The sequence below is a fragment of the Ictidomys tridecemlineatus genome, chromosome 4 (genome assembly GCF_052094955.1).
Source record: "Ictidomys tridecemlineatus isolate mIctTri1 chromosome 4, mIctTri1.hap1, whole genome shotgun sequence".
Taxonomy (NCBI): Eukaryota; Metazoa; Chordata; class Mammalia; order Rodentia; family Sciuridae; genus Ictidomys; species Ictidomys tridecemlineatus.
In genome coordinates, this window is record NC_135480.1 from 173,081,463 (window position 1) to 173,098,657 (window position 17,195).

Consider the following 17,195-nt stretch of genomic DNA (forward strand, 5'->3'; position numbering starts at 1 on the left):
GCATTCACAACATTTTAGCTTTTAGACCAAACTGATCATCAAAACAACCTGGGGAATATTCTTTAAAACAAACAAAAATCCCTATGAAACAAAATAATTCCTAGACCTTACCCTAGGAACAATTCTTACATTAGAAATCTCTGAGTTTGCAGCCATATTGTTTTGGTGATGCTTGAGATTGAATCCTGGGCCTTCTCACATGGCAGGCAAGTAGTCTACCACACAGTTACATCCCCAGCCCTCCCAAACTAAATTTTTTTAGGGCGCTGAGACTATAGCTCTGTGGTAGAGTGCTTGCATAGCATGCTCAAGACCCTGATTTGATACTCAACACTGCAAAATGAAAACAAATTTGCTTTTTGAAGGATCTCCAGATGAATCTTATGACTTCCCAAGTTTGACAGCTACTGATTTAGACCTTTGGTGCTCAAAAGAACACATGAAGGGCTGGGATTGTAGCTCAGATTAGTAGAGTGCTTGCCTAGCACGTGTGAGGCACTGGGTTCAATTCTCAGCACCACATATAAATAAATAATAAAATAAAGGTCCATCAACAACTAAAAAAAAAAAAAAAAGAACACATGAAGCTGGATGTGGTGGTCCTTGATGACTAGAGTCCCAGCTACTCAGTAAGTTGAGGTAGGAGGATCAGGGGTCAAACTGGGCAAAACAGCCCCCTATCTAAAAAAAGAAAAAGAAAGAAAAAAGAAACATTTGAGAACTTGTTAGAAATTTAGACTCTCAGGCCTGCCCCAGATCTATGTAAATCAGAATCTGTAGCTTAACAGGGTTGCTAGGCACAGTGAAGTTTGAGCACTGACTTAAAAGAGAATCTGCTCTGTAACACAGAAGACAGTGGGTGAGTGTAATAAAACTCAAGTAAAGGGACTGGAGTTGTAACTCAATGGTACAGCACCTGCCTGGCATGTGTGAAGCACTGGGTTCGATCCTCTGCTCCACATACATTAAAAAAAAAGTATTGTGTTCATCTACAACTAAAAAAATATTAACAACAACAACAAAAGACTCAAATGTAAACTGTAACCTACAACCTGGAAAAAATATGAATTTCTCCTGTAGAATCTGAGGAATGGCTAAAACTTTAGAACTATTTTTGTCCATTTCCTTTACTTTAAGGTGGACTCAATTTCTGCTATCCACAATGGGTGAGGAGAAAAGGTTATTTATTCCAAGAAAGTTCTAAGTCAATCAGTTCAATTCTGAAGTTGGGAGAGATCTAGGTTTTTGTTTTGGTATGGGGATTAAACCCAGCTTTTAAAATTTATTTTGACATAGAGTCTGACTAAATTGCTGAGGCTGGCACTCCTACATCCCAAGTAGTTAGAATTATAGGCATACAGATCTCCTGGCTGAGATCTAGGCTAGAATTTTAGACTGGTTACAAATTAGTTATGTCATCTCAGGCAATCCCTTAACCAACCTTTCTGAATCTCATTTTGTATCTGTAAAATTTAGTAACAATATATTATATGAGACTAGGGGTATAGCTCAGTGGTGGTGCTTCCCTAGGATGTATAAGTTCTGGATTCAATGCCCAACACTACAAAATTAAAATTAAAAAAATAAAATTTGCAAGTTGCTAAAGAGGCCCTAAAAAATTATAAAGGATTGGGCTGGGATTGTGGCTCAGAGGTAGAATGCTCGCCTAGCATGGGCAGGACCCAGGTTGGATCCTCAGCACCACATAAAAATAAAGACATTGTATTGTATCCATCTACACCTAAAAAATAAATATTAAAAAAATATATATATTGGGCTGGGGATGTGGCTCAAGTGGTAGCGCACTCACCTGGCATGCATGGGGCACTGGATTTATCCTCAACCCCACATAAAAATAAAATGTGTCCACCTAAGTAAAAAAAAAAACTAAAATATTTTTAAAAAATTATAAAGGCTTGGCTAGACATGATGGCACCCCTATAATACCAGCAACTTAAAAGGATCTCAAATTTGAGCCTCAGCAACTTAGCTAGATCTTATCTCAAAATAAAAAAATAAAAGGGTCAGGAATGCACTCAGTGGTAGAGCAACCCTAGGTTCTATCCCTAGTAACCAGAAAAAAAGAAAAAAAAAACCCAAAAAAAGAAAGAAGAAAAGAAAAACAGAATAGTTGCGTCTTCAGATGGATCAGGAAAATAAGAATTTATCCCCACTCTTGGAATTACAGAGGAATTAGCAAGTATCATGTGAATTAGCAAGTATCATGTGAATAGAGCCTTCCTACTTTTTCAAGGAACAGAAATACAGTTGAAATGCCACAGAATCACTTTTTTTTTTTTTTTTAACTTTTATTTATTTATTTTTATGTGGTGCTGAGGATTGAACCCAGGGCCTCACACGTGCTAGGGAGTGCTCTACCACTGAGCCACAATCCCAGCCCCAGAATCACTCTTTATTCTGTGACAATGAGCCAAGGCTTTATGCAGCTACTTTAACATGTTCCAGAATTGGGCTGCTCTACATTAACCTATTGGGAACCCTGCCAGAAATTTGTAGCATGGCAGGTAAGCCTGAGACTCAGACTCCCTGTATTCACATTCTAGGACACAGGGAAAAACCAACCAAAGACTGTTTGCTCAGGAAGATATAAGGATAGTGAGTACATCTCTGCATGCATGTATAGGTATGGAGACACAAGTAAATGCTATCCTCAAAGCCAAAATAGCTTTAAAAAAAAAAAGGGGGGGGGGAAGCCAGGTAGTCATGGACACCTGTAATCCCAGCAATGTGGGGGGCTGACAAAGGAGGATCCCAAGTTCAAGGCCAACTTTAGCAATTCAGCGAAGTTAGCATCTTATAAGGCCCTGTCTCAAAATAAATAAAATAAAAGGTCTAGTAATAACGGCTCAGTGGAATAGTGTCCCTGGGCTCAATCTACAGTAAAACAAAACAAATGAATGAAAAAAAAATAAGAATGGCAGCCAGGTTTGGTGGTACACACCTATAATCTCAGTTTTCAGGAGACTTAAGCAGGAAAATTCCACATTTGGGGCTAGTCTGAACAACTTATTGAGATGCTGTCTCAAAAAAAATATTTTTAAAAAGGTCTCAGATGTAGCTTGGGAGTTGAGTGCTTGCCTAGGATGCAGGAAGCCCTGGGTTCAACCCCCAGTATAGGGAAAAAAGAGAGCCTCACAAAGTTTCTAAAACTCAAGAGTATTTTAGAATGGAGCCTAATGGAGAAAGGAAAGCAAATCTGTGCAGCTCACTCAGACATTAAAATAAGTTATATTTCAGTCAGACAATAAAAAGGCAGGTGGCCTTAAAGTTAGGGAAAGAAAAGACAATTAACATTAAAGTAGATGAATCCATGCCCTTTACAAATGAAGAAAATGAGAAAGAGCAGAAGGAGAGAGTCAAGACCAAGAAATACAAGAGAAAATGTTCAGATGATATGTATCAAAAATCAAAAATAAGCTGGGTGTATGGGGCACACCTGTAATCCCAGCAACTTTAGAGGCTGAGGCAGGAGGATCCTGAATTCAAGACCAGCCTCAGCAATTCATCCAGGCCCTTAGTAATTTAGCAAGACCCTGTCTCAAAAAATTAAAAAAGGAGCCAGGCTCGGTGACGCACACCTGTAATCCTAGCAGTATGACAGGCTGAGGCAGGAGGATTTCGAGTTCAAAGTCACCTTCAGCAAAAGCAAGGCACTAAGCATCTTACTGAGATCTTGTCTCTAAATAAAACAAAACGGGGCTGGGGATGTGGCTCAGTGATTGAGTGTCAAGTTCAACCCCCAAGCCAGAGTACCAAAAATAAAAATAAAAAATAAATTTAAAAAGGGCTGGGGTTGTGGCTCAGTGGTAGAGCGCTTGCCTAGCACATGCGAGGCCCTGGGTTCGATCCTCAGCACCACGTAAAAATAAATAAAATCAAGGTAATGTGTCCAACTACAACTAAAAAATAAACATTAAAAAAGGGGGGTGGGCTGGGGATATAGCTCAGAGATAAAATACTCTTAGGTTAAATTTCCAGTACAAAAATAAATAAATAAATAAATAACCTTTACTTTGCAGTTCCTAAGGAAATAATGATGCAATATGGGTAAGAATAGTTTTCTTCCTTCCTTTTTTTTCCCTTCCTTAAGAGAAGGTATCACTTTATTGCCCAGGTTGGCCTTAAACCCCTGGGTTCGGGGCTGGGATATGGCTCAAGTGGTAGCTAGCTCGCCTGGCATGCGTGCGGCCCGGGTTCGATCCTCAGCACCACATACAAACAAAGATGTTGTGTCCGCCGAGAACTAAAAAATAAATGTTAAAAAAATTCAATTAAAAAAAAAAATTCTCTCTCTTTAAAAAAAAAAAAAAAAAAAAACAACAACCCTGGGCTCAAGTAATCCTCCTGCCTCAACCTCCAATGAAGTTGGAAGTGTTAAGTATGCAGTTTTAACAGTAGTTAAAACTGTTTACCCAGCTGGGTAAACAGTTTTAACTACTGTGCAACATTGATGAACTAGTGGTATACTACAGGAGTTTGGATATGGCACACAACTATTTTACAAACTTTAAGAATGATGGTGTGAGCTGGCACAATGACACACCTGTAATCGCAGAGACTCTGGAGGCTGAGGTCCTAAGTAACTTAGCGAAACCCTGTCTCAAAAGTCAAAAAGGTCTGGAAGTGGTAAAGCGCCCCTGGATTCGATCGTTGGTAGCCCCCTGACAAAAGGCATAAAAAGAACATTTTTTAGAAAGCTCCTTATGCTATAGTATTAAGAAAAACAAAAACAAAAACAAAAAGAACTCTTTAAAACATAATTCCAGATGGCCATGTTGGGACACGTCTATATTCCTAGCTATTAGGCAGACTGAGGCAGGAAGATTGTAAGTTTGAGGCCAGCCTGGACAACTAATTTTAATTTGAGCCCATCTCAAAATATGGCCTGAGGACACAGCCTAGTGGTAGAGTGCTTCCCTAGTATGTGCAAGGATCTGGGTTCAATCCTCAGTACCACCAAACAACAACAACAAAACTAATAATAATAAAATACAAGAAAGATCACTTAATTCTCTAAAAAATTTTCATATGTCAGGTTCCTGGTTTAGTGCTTAACTACATGCATATAGTAAAGCAAAGACAAAATTTTATATCTCATTTCATTTAATATGAAATGCCTTGCACTTTAGAGTTGTTATAATTATTTTAATGCCTGCATAAAACCATAGGGACTTGATTTACCATAATTACTATATTGTTCAACAACTACCTTATTTAAAAAAAAAAGTAATGGCTCAAGTAGTAGCGTGCGGGGCTGGGGATGTAACTCAAGTGGTAGCGCACTCGCCTGGCATGCATGCAGCCCGGGTTCGATCCTCAGCACCACATACAAACAAAGATGTTGTGTCCGCCGAGAACTAAAAAATAAATATTAAAAATTCTCTCTCTCTCTCCTCTCCTCTCTCACTCTCTCTAAAATAAATAAATAAATAAATAAATAAAATTAATGATAACCCCACAAAACTTAAAAAAAAAAAAAAAGTAGTAGCGCGCTCGCTTGGCATGTGTGAGGCACTGGGTTCGATCCTCAACACCACATAAAAGTAAAATAAAGATACTGTGGGCTGGGGATGTGGCTCAAGCAGTAGCGCGCTCACCTGGCATGCGTGCGGCCCGGGTTTGATCCTCAGCACCACATACAAACTAAGTTGTTGTGTCCACTGAAAACTGAAAAATAAATATTAAAGAATCCTCTCTCTCTCTTTAAAAAAAAAAAAAATAAAGATACTGTGTCCACCTAAAGCTAAAAAATAAATATTAAAAAAAAAAAGTCTTCAAACTGGATGTGGACACACATGCCTATAATTCCAGGGATTTTGGAGGCTGTGACAAGAGGACTGCAAATTTGAGGCCAGCCTAAGCAAGACCCTATTTTTAAAATAAATAAATAAATGAATAAATGAATGAATGAATGAATGAATAAATAAATAAATAAATAAATAAAAACATAAAGGTCTAGGGAATGTAGCTCAGTGGTAGATCACTCTTGGTTTCAATCCCTAGTATCCCTAGTACCTCCCTCCAAAAGACTCCATAGTCAGGCAATATGGCACAAGCCTATAATCCCAAACTACTGGGAAAGCTAAGGTAGAAGGATCACAAATTCATACCAGGCACAGCAGTGCACACCTATAATCCCAGCAGCTTGAGAGGTTGATCCCGGAGGATTGCCAAAGCCAGCCTCAGCAACTTAGCAACACCCTGTCTCAAACAAATAACAAACAAGTTCAAGGCCAGGATGGGCAACTTGTATGAAAAATTAAAAAAAAAAGGGCTAGGATATAGCAAGCTTGAGGCTCTGGGTTTAATCACCAATATGCCCCTCCCTCTAAAAAATCAAAAAGTCAATTCCTAGGTCTCAAAGAAGGAAACCCTGCATCAGTACAGAGGTAGGGACCAGAAACTGCATTATTTCCCAATTTTTCCTGTAGATTTACATACATAAACATTTTTTATGTGTGTAAATATTTTTCAAAGAATTTTTTTTATAGTTGTGGGATCAAATTCTGGGTTTCACACATGCTAGGCAAGCATTGTACTACTGAGATACAACTAGCCCCAGGAATCTGCCTTTTGTTTTGTTTTTGGTGTTGGGGATTGAACCCAGGGGTACTTAACTACTGAGCCCCATTCCAAGCCCTTTTGTCTGTTTTTTTTTATTATTATTTATTTTTTAGTTGTACACAATACCTTTGTTTTGTTTATTTATTATTTTTTTTATGTGGTTTTGAGGATCAAACCCAGGGCCTTGCGCATGCCAGGCGAGAGCTCTACTGCTGAGCCACAACCCCAGCCCCCCCTTTGTCTGTTTTTTAAAACAGGTTCTTATTAAGTTGTGAAGCTGGCTTTAGAACTTGTGATCCTCCTGCCTCAGCCTCCTTTAGCCACTGGGAATATTAGGCATGTACCACTGTGCTTGATGCCCTTTCTTTTTATTGAGACAGTCTATCTAGACTCAAACTTGCCATTCTATGCCTCAACTTTCCAAGTTCCTGCAATTATAGGTGTGCACCACCATGCTCAGCTGGGTACTGAAGATTAAATTCAGAGGTACTGGGCTGTGGATGTGGCTCAAGCGGTATTGCGCTCGCCTGGCATGCTTGCAGCCCGGGTTCGATCCTCAGCACCACATACAAACAAAGATGTTGTGTCCGCCAAAAACTAAAAAATAAATATTAAAAAAAAAATTCTCTCTCTCTCTCTCACTCTATCTTTAAAAAAATAAATAAATAAATCCAGAGGTACTCTACCTTTGAGATACATACCTAACCCTTTTTATTTTTTAAATTTTGAGACAGAGTCTCACTAAGCTGTGCAGGCTTGCCTCGAACTTATGATCCTCAAGCCTCAGCCTCTGGGTGGCTGGGAGTACAGGCACCAGCTACGGTGCTAGGCTAGGAGTCTGCATTTTAAACACACACCTGAAGTGTTTGTGATGCTAGGGATTCATGAGTTATGCTTGAGAAACAGAGGTATATACCCTTGGAAATCAAAGATACATTAATTTAAAATGTAGGTAAAAGGAGCCAGGTTTATTAGCTCCCAGAACTTTTTTCCTTTGATGTTATGGCATTTCAGGTAACTGGGCCTGGGGGGTATAGTGCAGGACACTGGTCCAAAGGAAGCAGGATCCAACTCAAGTAAATATTAACTGTCTCATTAACTTTCCCCAACATAGGCTAGGGGTGAACTCAGTAGTAGAGTGCTTGCTTAGCATGTGAAAGGCTGTTGATATGATCCCCAGTATAACACAAACAAAACAGTAACAAAACTTTCCGCAGGTTCTATTAAAGTACCTCCCAACAAAGCTCTGATCTTATTTTTGCTCATCCCCCAAAGTTTCAGGGCTGTGCAGGAATAGACCCTAAATTCATCAAGCATCATATTGTCAAGCATGTAAAGAACAGAGATTAACAGGATTATTTATTAATAAAGGCTAGAATGAATCAAAGGCAAAAAAGTGTGTGGGGGGGAACCTCAAGAGTGATTCAGACCAGATACAGTGGCACGTGCTTATAGTCCTAGTTACCTGATTGACTGTCCATCTACAACTAAAAAAAAAAAAAAAAGAATATTTTCAAACTCCAACACAGTTTTGTTCTTTTTGTTTGTTTTTAATGCAATGCTGCACATTAAATTCAGGGCTTTGGGCATGCCAGGGAATCTCTCTACCACTGAGCTACATCCCAACCCTTTCTGAGTCTGAGTCTTGCTTGCCAATTTGCTCAGGCTGGCCTTAAACTTGCAATATTCCTGCCTCAGCTTTCTAAGTCACTGGGATCAGAGGAGTGTACTACCACATCTAGCTCACCCCCTGCCCCCAATGCTGGGAATTGAAACACAGAGATTATACATGCTAAGCAACTGTGTTTTATCTGAGCTACACTTCAAGACCCTAAACTCTCATATTGTACCAGATCTAGGTTCTGATCTCATTCCAATAGAAAACAGTTCTGGTAGCTTGAGAAATAAAACCTGTCTTCTCTGACTGTAATGCCTATCAAAGATCCAGCTAGAAAAAAAAGTTACAAGTACAAGGTTCATGTTCCTCCTCTGCTCACTGCCCAGTGTTGCAAGCTTCAAACAGACTTGACCTGACTTTAGATCTGATCACTCAGATCATTTCAAATTCTACACTGGTCATTACCTGGAAGCGTAAATGTTTTAAAATGCATGCATGTGTACTTGTGTGTATGTATGCATGCCTGTCACAATAAAGGGGGATGTACATATTTCTCAACTCTACAGAGCAGAAGTTAGGTATGTGAAACATCCTGCAATATGGGGTTAAGTTCCAGACAAGAACATGTGTCCCAAACACCATCAACATTCTTGTTTAGAAAAGCTGACCTAAATAAAATCTTCAATCAACTCTATGCTAGGGTTGCTCAGGCCCTAACATTCCCCACTTTTCTGCCCCAGTATTAGGGATTGAAACCAGAGGCCCTTTACCACTGAGCCACACTTTCCAGTCCTTTTATTATTTTGAGACAGGGTCTTGCTAAATTGCTGATGCTGACCTCGAATTTACAATCCTTCTGTCTCAGCCTATAGAGTTGCTGGGATTACAGGCATGGGCCACTGCACCTGGCAGGCCCTAACATCCTCAACCATTAATTTCCTCATATATAGAAAGCGGGTAACCCAAATTCTGTCAAGCACTACCCTAAACAGGATTTCTCAGGTCCATACCTGTGCTAATCCACTAATACAAGCAATGCCCTCTCAAAGACAGACAAAAAAGGAGCAGGAAATAACAAGTATAATCACAAATAAGAGGCATAAAATCATTCTTACTCATGCTCTTCCTAAAGCTTAACTACATGAATTAACTTTGCACCGAACCTTAGGGTTTATGAAATACTGCCAGTTATTTCCACCTTAGAAACACTTCTGCATATGTGTCCCAGCAAAAGGAACTTGCCAACATGGGCAATTCAAGTACTTCCACCTCTGAAATTCTTCCTCTCAATATAGTCAAATACTCTGAATATACGATAAAGATTAATTCTGGGATAAACCTGAGCATCTCTTCTAGACAGAAAATAAAAGGGCTGAAGATGTGGTTCAGTGGTAAAGCACCCCAGGGTTCAATCCCAGGTATTTATGTATGTATATATGCAGGAAGGAAGGAAGGAAGGAAGGAAGGAGAAAGGGAGGGAGGGAGGAGGGAAGAGAGGAAGAAAAAAAATCCTTTTGGGAAAATAAAATAGTAAGACAAGGTGAAATGAGTAAAATCTGGCCAGAACACAATTAATCTCCTACATGTAATCATACTTTGCTTCCCTGAGTATCAAGGTGAGTTTTATATTCTGCCTTTAGGATTTCAGGAATCTGAATATGTAAATTCAAGGATATAATATTATAATAGAAAAAAGCAGGGCTGGGGATATAGCTCAGTTGGTAGAGTGCTTGCCTCACATGCACAAGGCCCTGAGTTTACTCCCCAGCACCACACACACACACACACATAAAAAAAGCAGCCCTGTCACCAGAGAGTTAGTCTGATACTTTTAGCTAGGATTTTGTGTCATGGTGAAAATAAAGAATTTCACAAACACCAACACCAGAGAAGATGACCCTATCTCTCTATTTTTTTAGGTAGCAGGGATTAAACCCAAGCGCACTTAACCATTGAGCCACACACCCAACCCTTTTTGAGACAGGGTCTTGATAAATTGCTGAGAGCCTTGCTAAGCTGCTAACGCTTTGTCTGAACCTATGATCTTCCTGCTTCAGCCTCCGGAGTTACTGAAATTACAGGTGTGCACCACCATGCCAGGCTCCCCCCCTCACCTTTTTTTTTTTTTTGCAGTGCTGGGGATCAAACCCAGGGTCTCATGAATGCTAGGTGATCACTCAATCACTGAACAACTACCTCGGCTCCCATATAAGGTCACTTGTACCAAATCTGAACAGAGATTGAAACATGAACATTATCTAAACCACAGAAAGATCAAATCTGGCTAATAAAAATGACTGCTTCAGGGCTGGGGATGTGGCTCAAGCGGTAGCGCGCTCGCCTGGCATGCGTGCGGCCCGGGTTCAATCCTCAGCACCACATACCAACAAAGATGTTGTGTCCACCAAGAACTAAAAAATAAATATTAAAAATTCTCTCTCTTTAAAAAAAAAAAAAAAAAATGACTGCTTCATCATTATCAATTCCAGCTTTAACCACCCTCTAGACAATATTAAGATTCAAACAAAGGAATCTTGTCCCTGCCAAAGCACTTCCTAACAGTATCTGATCTGGAGCCAAGAGTTTTATTTCCTCAAGACTTCCCCCAGAGGGGCTGGAGATATGGCTCAAGCGGTAGCATGCTCGCCTGGCATGCGTGCGGCCCGGGTTCGATCCTCAGCACCACATACAAACAAAGATGTTGTGTCTGCCGAAAACTAAAAAATAAATATTAAAATTCTCTCTCTCTCTCTCTTAAAAAAAAAAAAGACTTCCCCCAGACACCTAGCATAAGCCCCAAGTTTAAGTTCTTTCTAACAACCTCTGAAAGTCCCCTTCCTTTCCTTATGGTTTAGGTTTCTCTCTCTCTGGAGAGAGCAATTATATCTTATTCTACTATAGGAGGCTCCCTGGTATCTTTGGCTAGAGGGCATTAATGATGAAAAATTCATATCTAAAGCTAAATACCATATGGGAAAATAAATAAAAATATGAGCTAAATACCTCACCAGGGTGTGGTGACACACACCTGTAAATTCTGCTACCAAGGAGGCTAAGGCAGGAGGATCCAAAGTTTGAAGCCAACCTCAACAACTTAGTGAGAGCTTCAGCAACTTAGCAAGACCTTTTCTCTAAATAAAAAATAAAAAGGTCTGGGGCTGGGAATGTGGCTCAGTGGTCAAGTGCTTGTGTGTCATATGTATGAAACCTGGGGTTCAATGTTCAGCAACAACACCACTTAAAAAAAAAAAGGATGGGGATCTCTGGGGGATGTAGCTGAATGGCAATATACCCCTGGTTCAACCCCCAGTATAAAAAAATAAATAATTACATTCAATTAAATAATTTAAACTATATATGCCATACCCTTCATAAGCCACGACCCCTGCAAACATCCTCCTTTCTTACTCTTTTCCGTATTCTGTTTTCCTGAGTTCCCTGCTTCTTCTGTAGCAGTTTTGTCCTGTAAATGTAGGTGTTCCCTAAGATTCTGTATCTAGCTTCCTCTTTCAGTATCAAAGGCTCTTAATCATTTCTGACTCAGTCCTCCCTTTGAAAATCTAATAAAAATTAAGACTCACTTCCCAAACCAGCCCCCATAATCCTGCCCAGAAAATATACACATAATAAAAATTTTGCAATTTAAGAAAGTATATGGGACTCAAGTATTAAGAGTGCCTTCTCCCCTATAATAATTTCAATAATCCCTGATATATGATGAATGACTCCCAAACCTGCCTTCTCCCCTATAATAATTTCAATAATCCCTGATATATGATGAATGACTCCCAAACCACTAACTTCCTATCCTTTCTCAAATTCCAACTAATAGACAGAAAGCATAAAACTAAACTCACCTTCTCTCAATCTGCTCCTTAATACTCACCCTGCCATCTTTCCAGTTCCCCAGGTTCAACACTTCAGTATTAATTTTGACTTCTTCCTCCACAACAGATTGTCTTGAGCACATCATCACCTATAGATTTAACCTCTAAGATGTCTTAAATCTCTCCTCCCCATCCTCTCCTTGAAACTTGCCTAATTTGGCCCTTCATTACCTCTCATGGTATACACCATGGCACTAGCCTCCTGTTGTTGCTCTCCTGGATGCATTACTCCAACCACATCACTCCCCACTAGAAATCACTGAGTCACTGCCTCCCCACTCCAAAAGGAGTAAAATCTTAGCTAGATATTCAAGGGCTTCTATAACCTGATTCAGTCCAACTCTCTTCTAGACAACTAAAACTTGTCATACTAGAACCTCAATATCTCTCATAAATAGTGATACCTTTCACTAGATACTCTAGAAAAAGCAGTGTTGCTGGTTCTCTGCTTTGGTTCTGGAAGCTATGCAAAGAAAAATACTAGAGGTAGGTATTAAGTTAAATTATCACTTAACATGCTCACCTTCAAAACAGTGTCAATAAATTCAAGAAACAAGAGATTTTGATGTTAACTCAGATTACAATTCAGCAATACTGCTAAGAAAAACACTATGGTGCATGTGTAAGGAGTAGAAAGAACCCTTCCAAGCAGGAAATTATTTTTCCACTCCAAGTGACAATGATGACAGTTCTCAAGCCATCAGTGGGCAAGCTGAGAAACTAAGAAACGGGAAGCTTTGTGGAGGCTTGCTACTACTATTTAGTTTTGGAGGGCTTCTGTATAAGACAAGCAACTTTCAACAGAAAAGGAAATGAAAACTTGGCCCCAACCACCATGGTATTACTTCCTTCCTCAAAACTGTTTAAATTTAGTTGGATGCAGTGGTGTGCGCCTACAATCCCAGCAGCTCGGGCAGTTGAGGCAGGAGGTTCATTAGTTCAAAGCTAGCCTCAGCAAAATTGAGGTGCTAAGAAACTCAGTGAGACCCTGTCTCTAAATAAGATACAAAACAGGGCTGGAGACATGGCTCAGTGATTGAGTCCCCGAGTTCAATCCCCAGTTAAAAAAAAAAATTAATATTTTGCCTTTTATAAACAAATACTTCACCTAAAACTTAAAGATTTTCTTGATCTACAGGATCCTTCTCTCTTTCGATTGACCCCATATATGTTTAGCTTTAGTGTAAATTTACTCAGCCATTATGACACTACATGCCTATTCACACAGGGTGAGGTGAAAATGGAGGGAGCGGCTGGTCCTAGTCATTACCCACCTCCAGGTCCTCCCTCTTCTCACTTCCTCTGACATTGTGCCATTTGTAGTCTTCGATTCCAATCGTATTCACTTTTTGATTTATTTTATCCTTGCTAAAATTGTGTTGGTTACATAGCTTACTGATAAATTTCCCCTTCATTTGTAACTGACTGTCTCTCTCTCTCTTTTTTTTTTTTTTGGTTACCACAAATTGAACCCAGGGGCACTCAACCACTGAGCCACATCCCCAGACCTCTTTTTTAAATTTTAAGACAGGGTCTCACTAGGTTGTCTACAGAATCTATAAGTTGCTGAGGCTGGCTTCAAACCTGTGATCCTCCTGCTTCAGCCACTGGGATTACAGGAGTGCACCACCATGCCTGTCACTCTCTTTAAAATTACTCCCCTTGGATGTGTGTGATGGCACATACCTATAATCCCAGACACTCAGGAAGTTGATGCAGGAGGATCACAAGTTTGAGGCCAGCCTCAGAAACCTAGTGAGACCCTATCTCAAAACAAAAAAATAAAAAAGATTGGAATATAGCTTGTGTGCCCCTGGTTCAATCCCCACTACCAAAATCAAAACCAAAACCTCAATTCTAGAAGATGCATTATATACAGAGGATTAGGAGGCTTAAAGATATGTTATTTGGGGGCTGGGGCTCAGCAGTAGCAAGGTGCTGGGTTTGATCCTCAGCACCACATAAAAAAATAACTGAATAAGATATCGTGTCCAACTACAACTAAAAAAAAATATTAAAAAAAAAAGGGCTGGCGTTGTGGCTCAATGGTAGAGCACTCACCTACAAGTGTGAGGCTCTGGGTTCGATCCTCAGCACCACATAAAAATAAATAAAATAAAGGTATTGTATCCAACTCCAACTAGAAAAAAAAATATATATATATATATAAAGCCATATTATTTTGAAGACATCAGAAGATGCAGAAGTTCTGAGAAAAAGAGCAGAAAGAGAGGAAGTGGTCAACAGGAGGGCATGGAAAGGAGAGTTAAGGGAGTTCCTTTCCAAAAGAAACTAATGGGGAAAATGAGCAGTGAAAGGTTCTGGAGCATGCAGGGATATATATTCAAGAACTAGGATAAAGTTTTACCCTCCAGACGCTTACCGTATTGCATTTTGTGCCACACACCACTTGCCTATGATTCAACCATTGAGATGCAAACACTTTATTGAGGGTCCCAAGGTGAAACTCTCTCTCCTTCAGGAGACTGGGAAGTTGCTGTGCTGCATATCCATGCAACACTCTAGAGTAGTTGGTTTCATTCTGTAGCCTGACTTCCCGGTTCTTCAGGTAGTACACCAATGATCTCTTCACTGGGGGAAGTCTTTTCCTCTTGTGAATCGAGTGATCCCAGCCAAACTATGAAAAGTAACATTAGAAATCAAGACTTTGTCTACCTTTCTTCTGAACAAGAGATCCTACTGTATTAGCAAAATAACCAAAAACTCACCCTGCAGAATTTACATACAACAGAAATACGAATATAAAAGAACAAGGACCTCAGTTCAGAAAGTTCAGTTTAACTCTTACAGCAGCGAAATGATGTTGCTCATAGTTAAACCTATAATGGAAGTAGAAAAGAACTGAAAAAAAAAAAAGGTTTACTAGATCTTCTGGGAGTGAAGGATTCAAATATTCTTTTCCTATCCTTGAGAGCAAAGGAAAGGACTAGTGGTTCCCATACCCACCTGGACTGCATCTCTACCCAGCCCCCTTCTCCCTCTTAGCCTGTATTCCCCACGGAACATGGAGGGTGTAGCTCAAGTAGCCAGACTGGGTCCCAGGTCTTCCAGGGATGTGCTATCAATGGCGGCTCCTCTATCATTACGCCCGCGCTCCAGGCAGTTGTAGAATTCGAAAAATCAAATTACCAACGGGGTAGGCGGACGGGGAAATCAGAGTCCGAATCCAAGTTCAAGAAGCCCCCCCCCCCCCCCCCCGCAAAGAGTACGGTGTTGGGATGACACCTGGTAACTACTGTTTCTTCTAGGGGTCCAAGTGCCAGAAGCCCAGCTCAGGCGTGGGTATCCTTAGTGACACTATTTCCTCAATGAAGGTAGCAATCGGCCCGCTTCACTGTGCCGCTAGAAGGTGGACTTCCCTCTCCCTCTCATTAATTTCTGGGAGTTTGATTTTGTTTCCGATTCCTCATGACTTATATATATTTTCTCTTCCTCCAGAATCAAGATTCCGCTTTCTCCTCAGGCCCTATTCCTGGCTCATGCCTCCTAAGGAAGGTCCCACTTCTGAGTTCCCCCTTGTCTCTAGACTATTTGCTCTAGAGGTCCTGAGGGACTGGCCATGACCGCAGGTCCAGGCCCAGGTCTTGTCCCGCCTCGGACTACGGACCTTGGACCCAGATTCCTGTCCTTGGATCTGCAGACCCTAATCACGTCTTGGTGCCTCAGTCTCAACGCCCAAATCCCGGTTTCAAAACCCTCACCTGCGGGCCCTGAGCGTCGCTCCCAGCTCCTGGAGAGACAGGTGCTTTCCGCTTCCTGCTAACTGCTTTCCGAGCCATAGTGGGCAGCGCCGCCGCGGCCCCGCAGCCACATGGGGCGGGGGAAGCGAGGGGTAGCAGGAGAGCCGGTCATATACTGGGCCCCGGGGCCGCGCGCTGTAGTGCGCCCGGCCCGGAAAATGGCCCGGACCCGGGGCGGCAGTAGAAAAAAGGGAGGCGGAAGAAGGAAAGGAGGAAGGGAGATTCGGGGTTGGGAAGGGGAATAGGAAGGGGGAAGGAAAGGTAAAAAACAGATTTCAGACGACCGACTCTGGAAAGGACGGCGAGCGGCAAGAACCAAAACACCCCCTCCCCCCTTCGCCCGCGCTCCGTCACCCTTGCGCAGCCGCACTTGGCGGCGCGTCGCCGCAGAGACGCTGCACGCACGAGAGGGGCGGGATTTTGGGCTCCATGGAGAATTCGTAGCTGTTGCCGAGCTTTCGCCCTCCCCTTTCCAACGGTTGTTTGGCGGTCTCGGGCTATGGACCAGCTGGGGCCAAAGGAATCTGGCTTTTGGCCGCGGACCTCGGACCCCAGCCCGCCCATCAGTCCGCACCCGGAAATGAAGACCACCAGCCCTGCTCAGGGACGGAATCCCTCCCAGCACACGTCCTTACCTTTACTCAGGTTACCTCCCACCTAGCACCTAGCACCGCACGTTTCCCCGAAACTGTCACACTGCCGGGACACCTAGGATTGGATATTGAAGGGCAGGTGCACACCCCATCCCACCCCCTTCCTCATGGTGGGACTTGGCTTAGAAGCCAGGACGGCGTGGCTAGACTTTCCCACCGCCTAGAACCTGCACTGCACAACCAGCCTTGGCCGCCCTGCGTAACTCTAGGCAGCCCTCCCCCCACCACTGTGGAGCCTTAAGGCGCCATTTACTCCTGGCCTCACTCACTCCGTTGCCCCTCCCCCTCCTGATTCTTTCCTGTCCCTCAGTCAACTGACCCTTACCATGCCCTCGTTAAGATCCCGTGACCTGCCATCAAAGCCACACTGTCTTTTGCGGTTTAGAAAATAGGCCTCATGGTGTGATTTATCTGTCACTGCTTGCCTCTCTTGGTCCTGTCTTCGCCTTAGGAAGTTTGAATGAAGTTCCTAATCACGGAAGAGTTGCCATTTTTAGCACTTTGGTTAAGTTGGAGCTGAAATTGGTCACTAAAAAGAGGTTTTGTTTTTGTTATTTTGGGATGCTGGGGATAGAACTCAGGCCCTCAAGCAGCCTAGACAAGCAACTTTACCACTGAGCTACACCCCCAGTCCCGTAAGGGGTTTTTTTCAGGATCACCCTTGCCTCCATTTTCTGAAGATCCTGAAGGA

At 41.8% G+C, this 17,195-nt stretch overlaps 1 protein-coding gene across 1 annotated transcript in view; it reads right to left on the reverse strand.

The window, feature by feature from the left end:
- Positions 1–16,224, reverse strand: part of Dcaf12 (DDB1 and CUL4 associated factor 12) — a 34,396-nt gene extending 18,172 nt beyond the window's left edge. The window contains exons 1-2 of the mRNA XM_005326197.4: positions 15,813–16,224; positions 14,474–14,728 (exon numbers count right to left, since the gene is read on the reverse strand). Coding sequence (XP_005326254.1) covers positions 14,474–14,728; positions 15,813–15,890 — 333 coding nt within the window. The 5' untranslated portion in view covers positions 15,891–16,224. The remainder of the gene's footprint in view (positions 1–14,473; positions 14,729–15,812) is intronic.
- Positions 16,225–17,195: the final 971 nt, after the last annotated feature.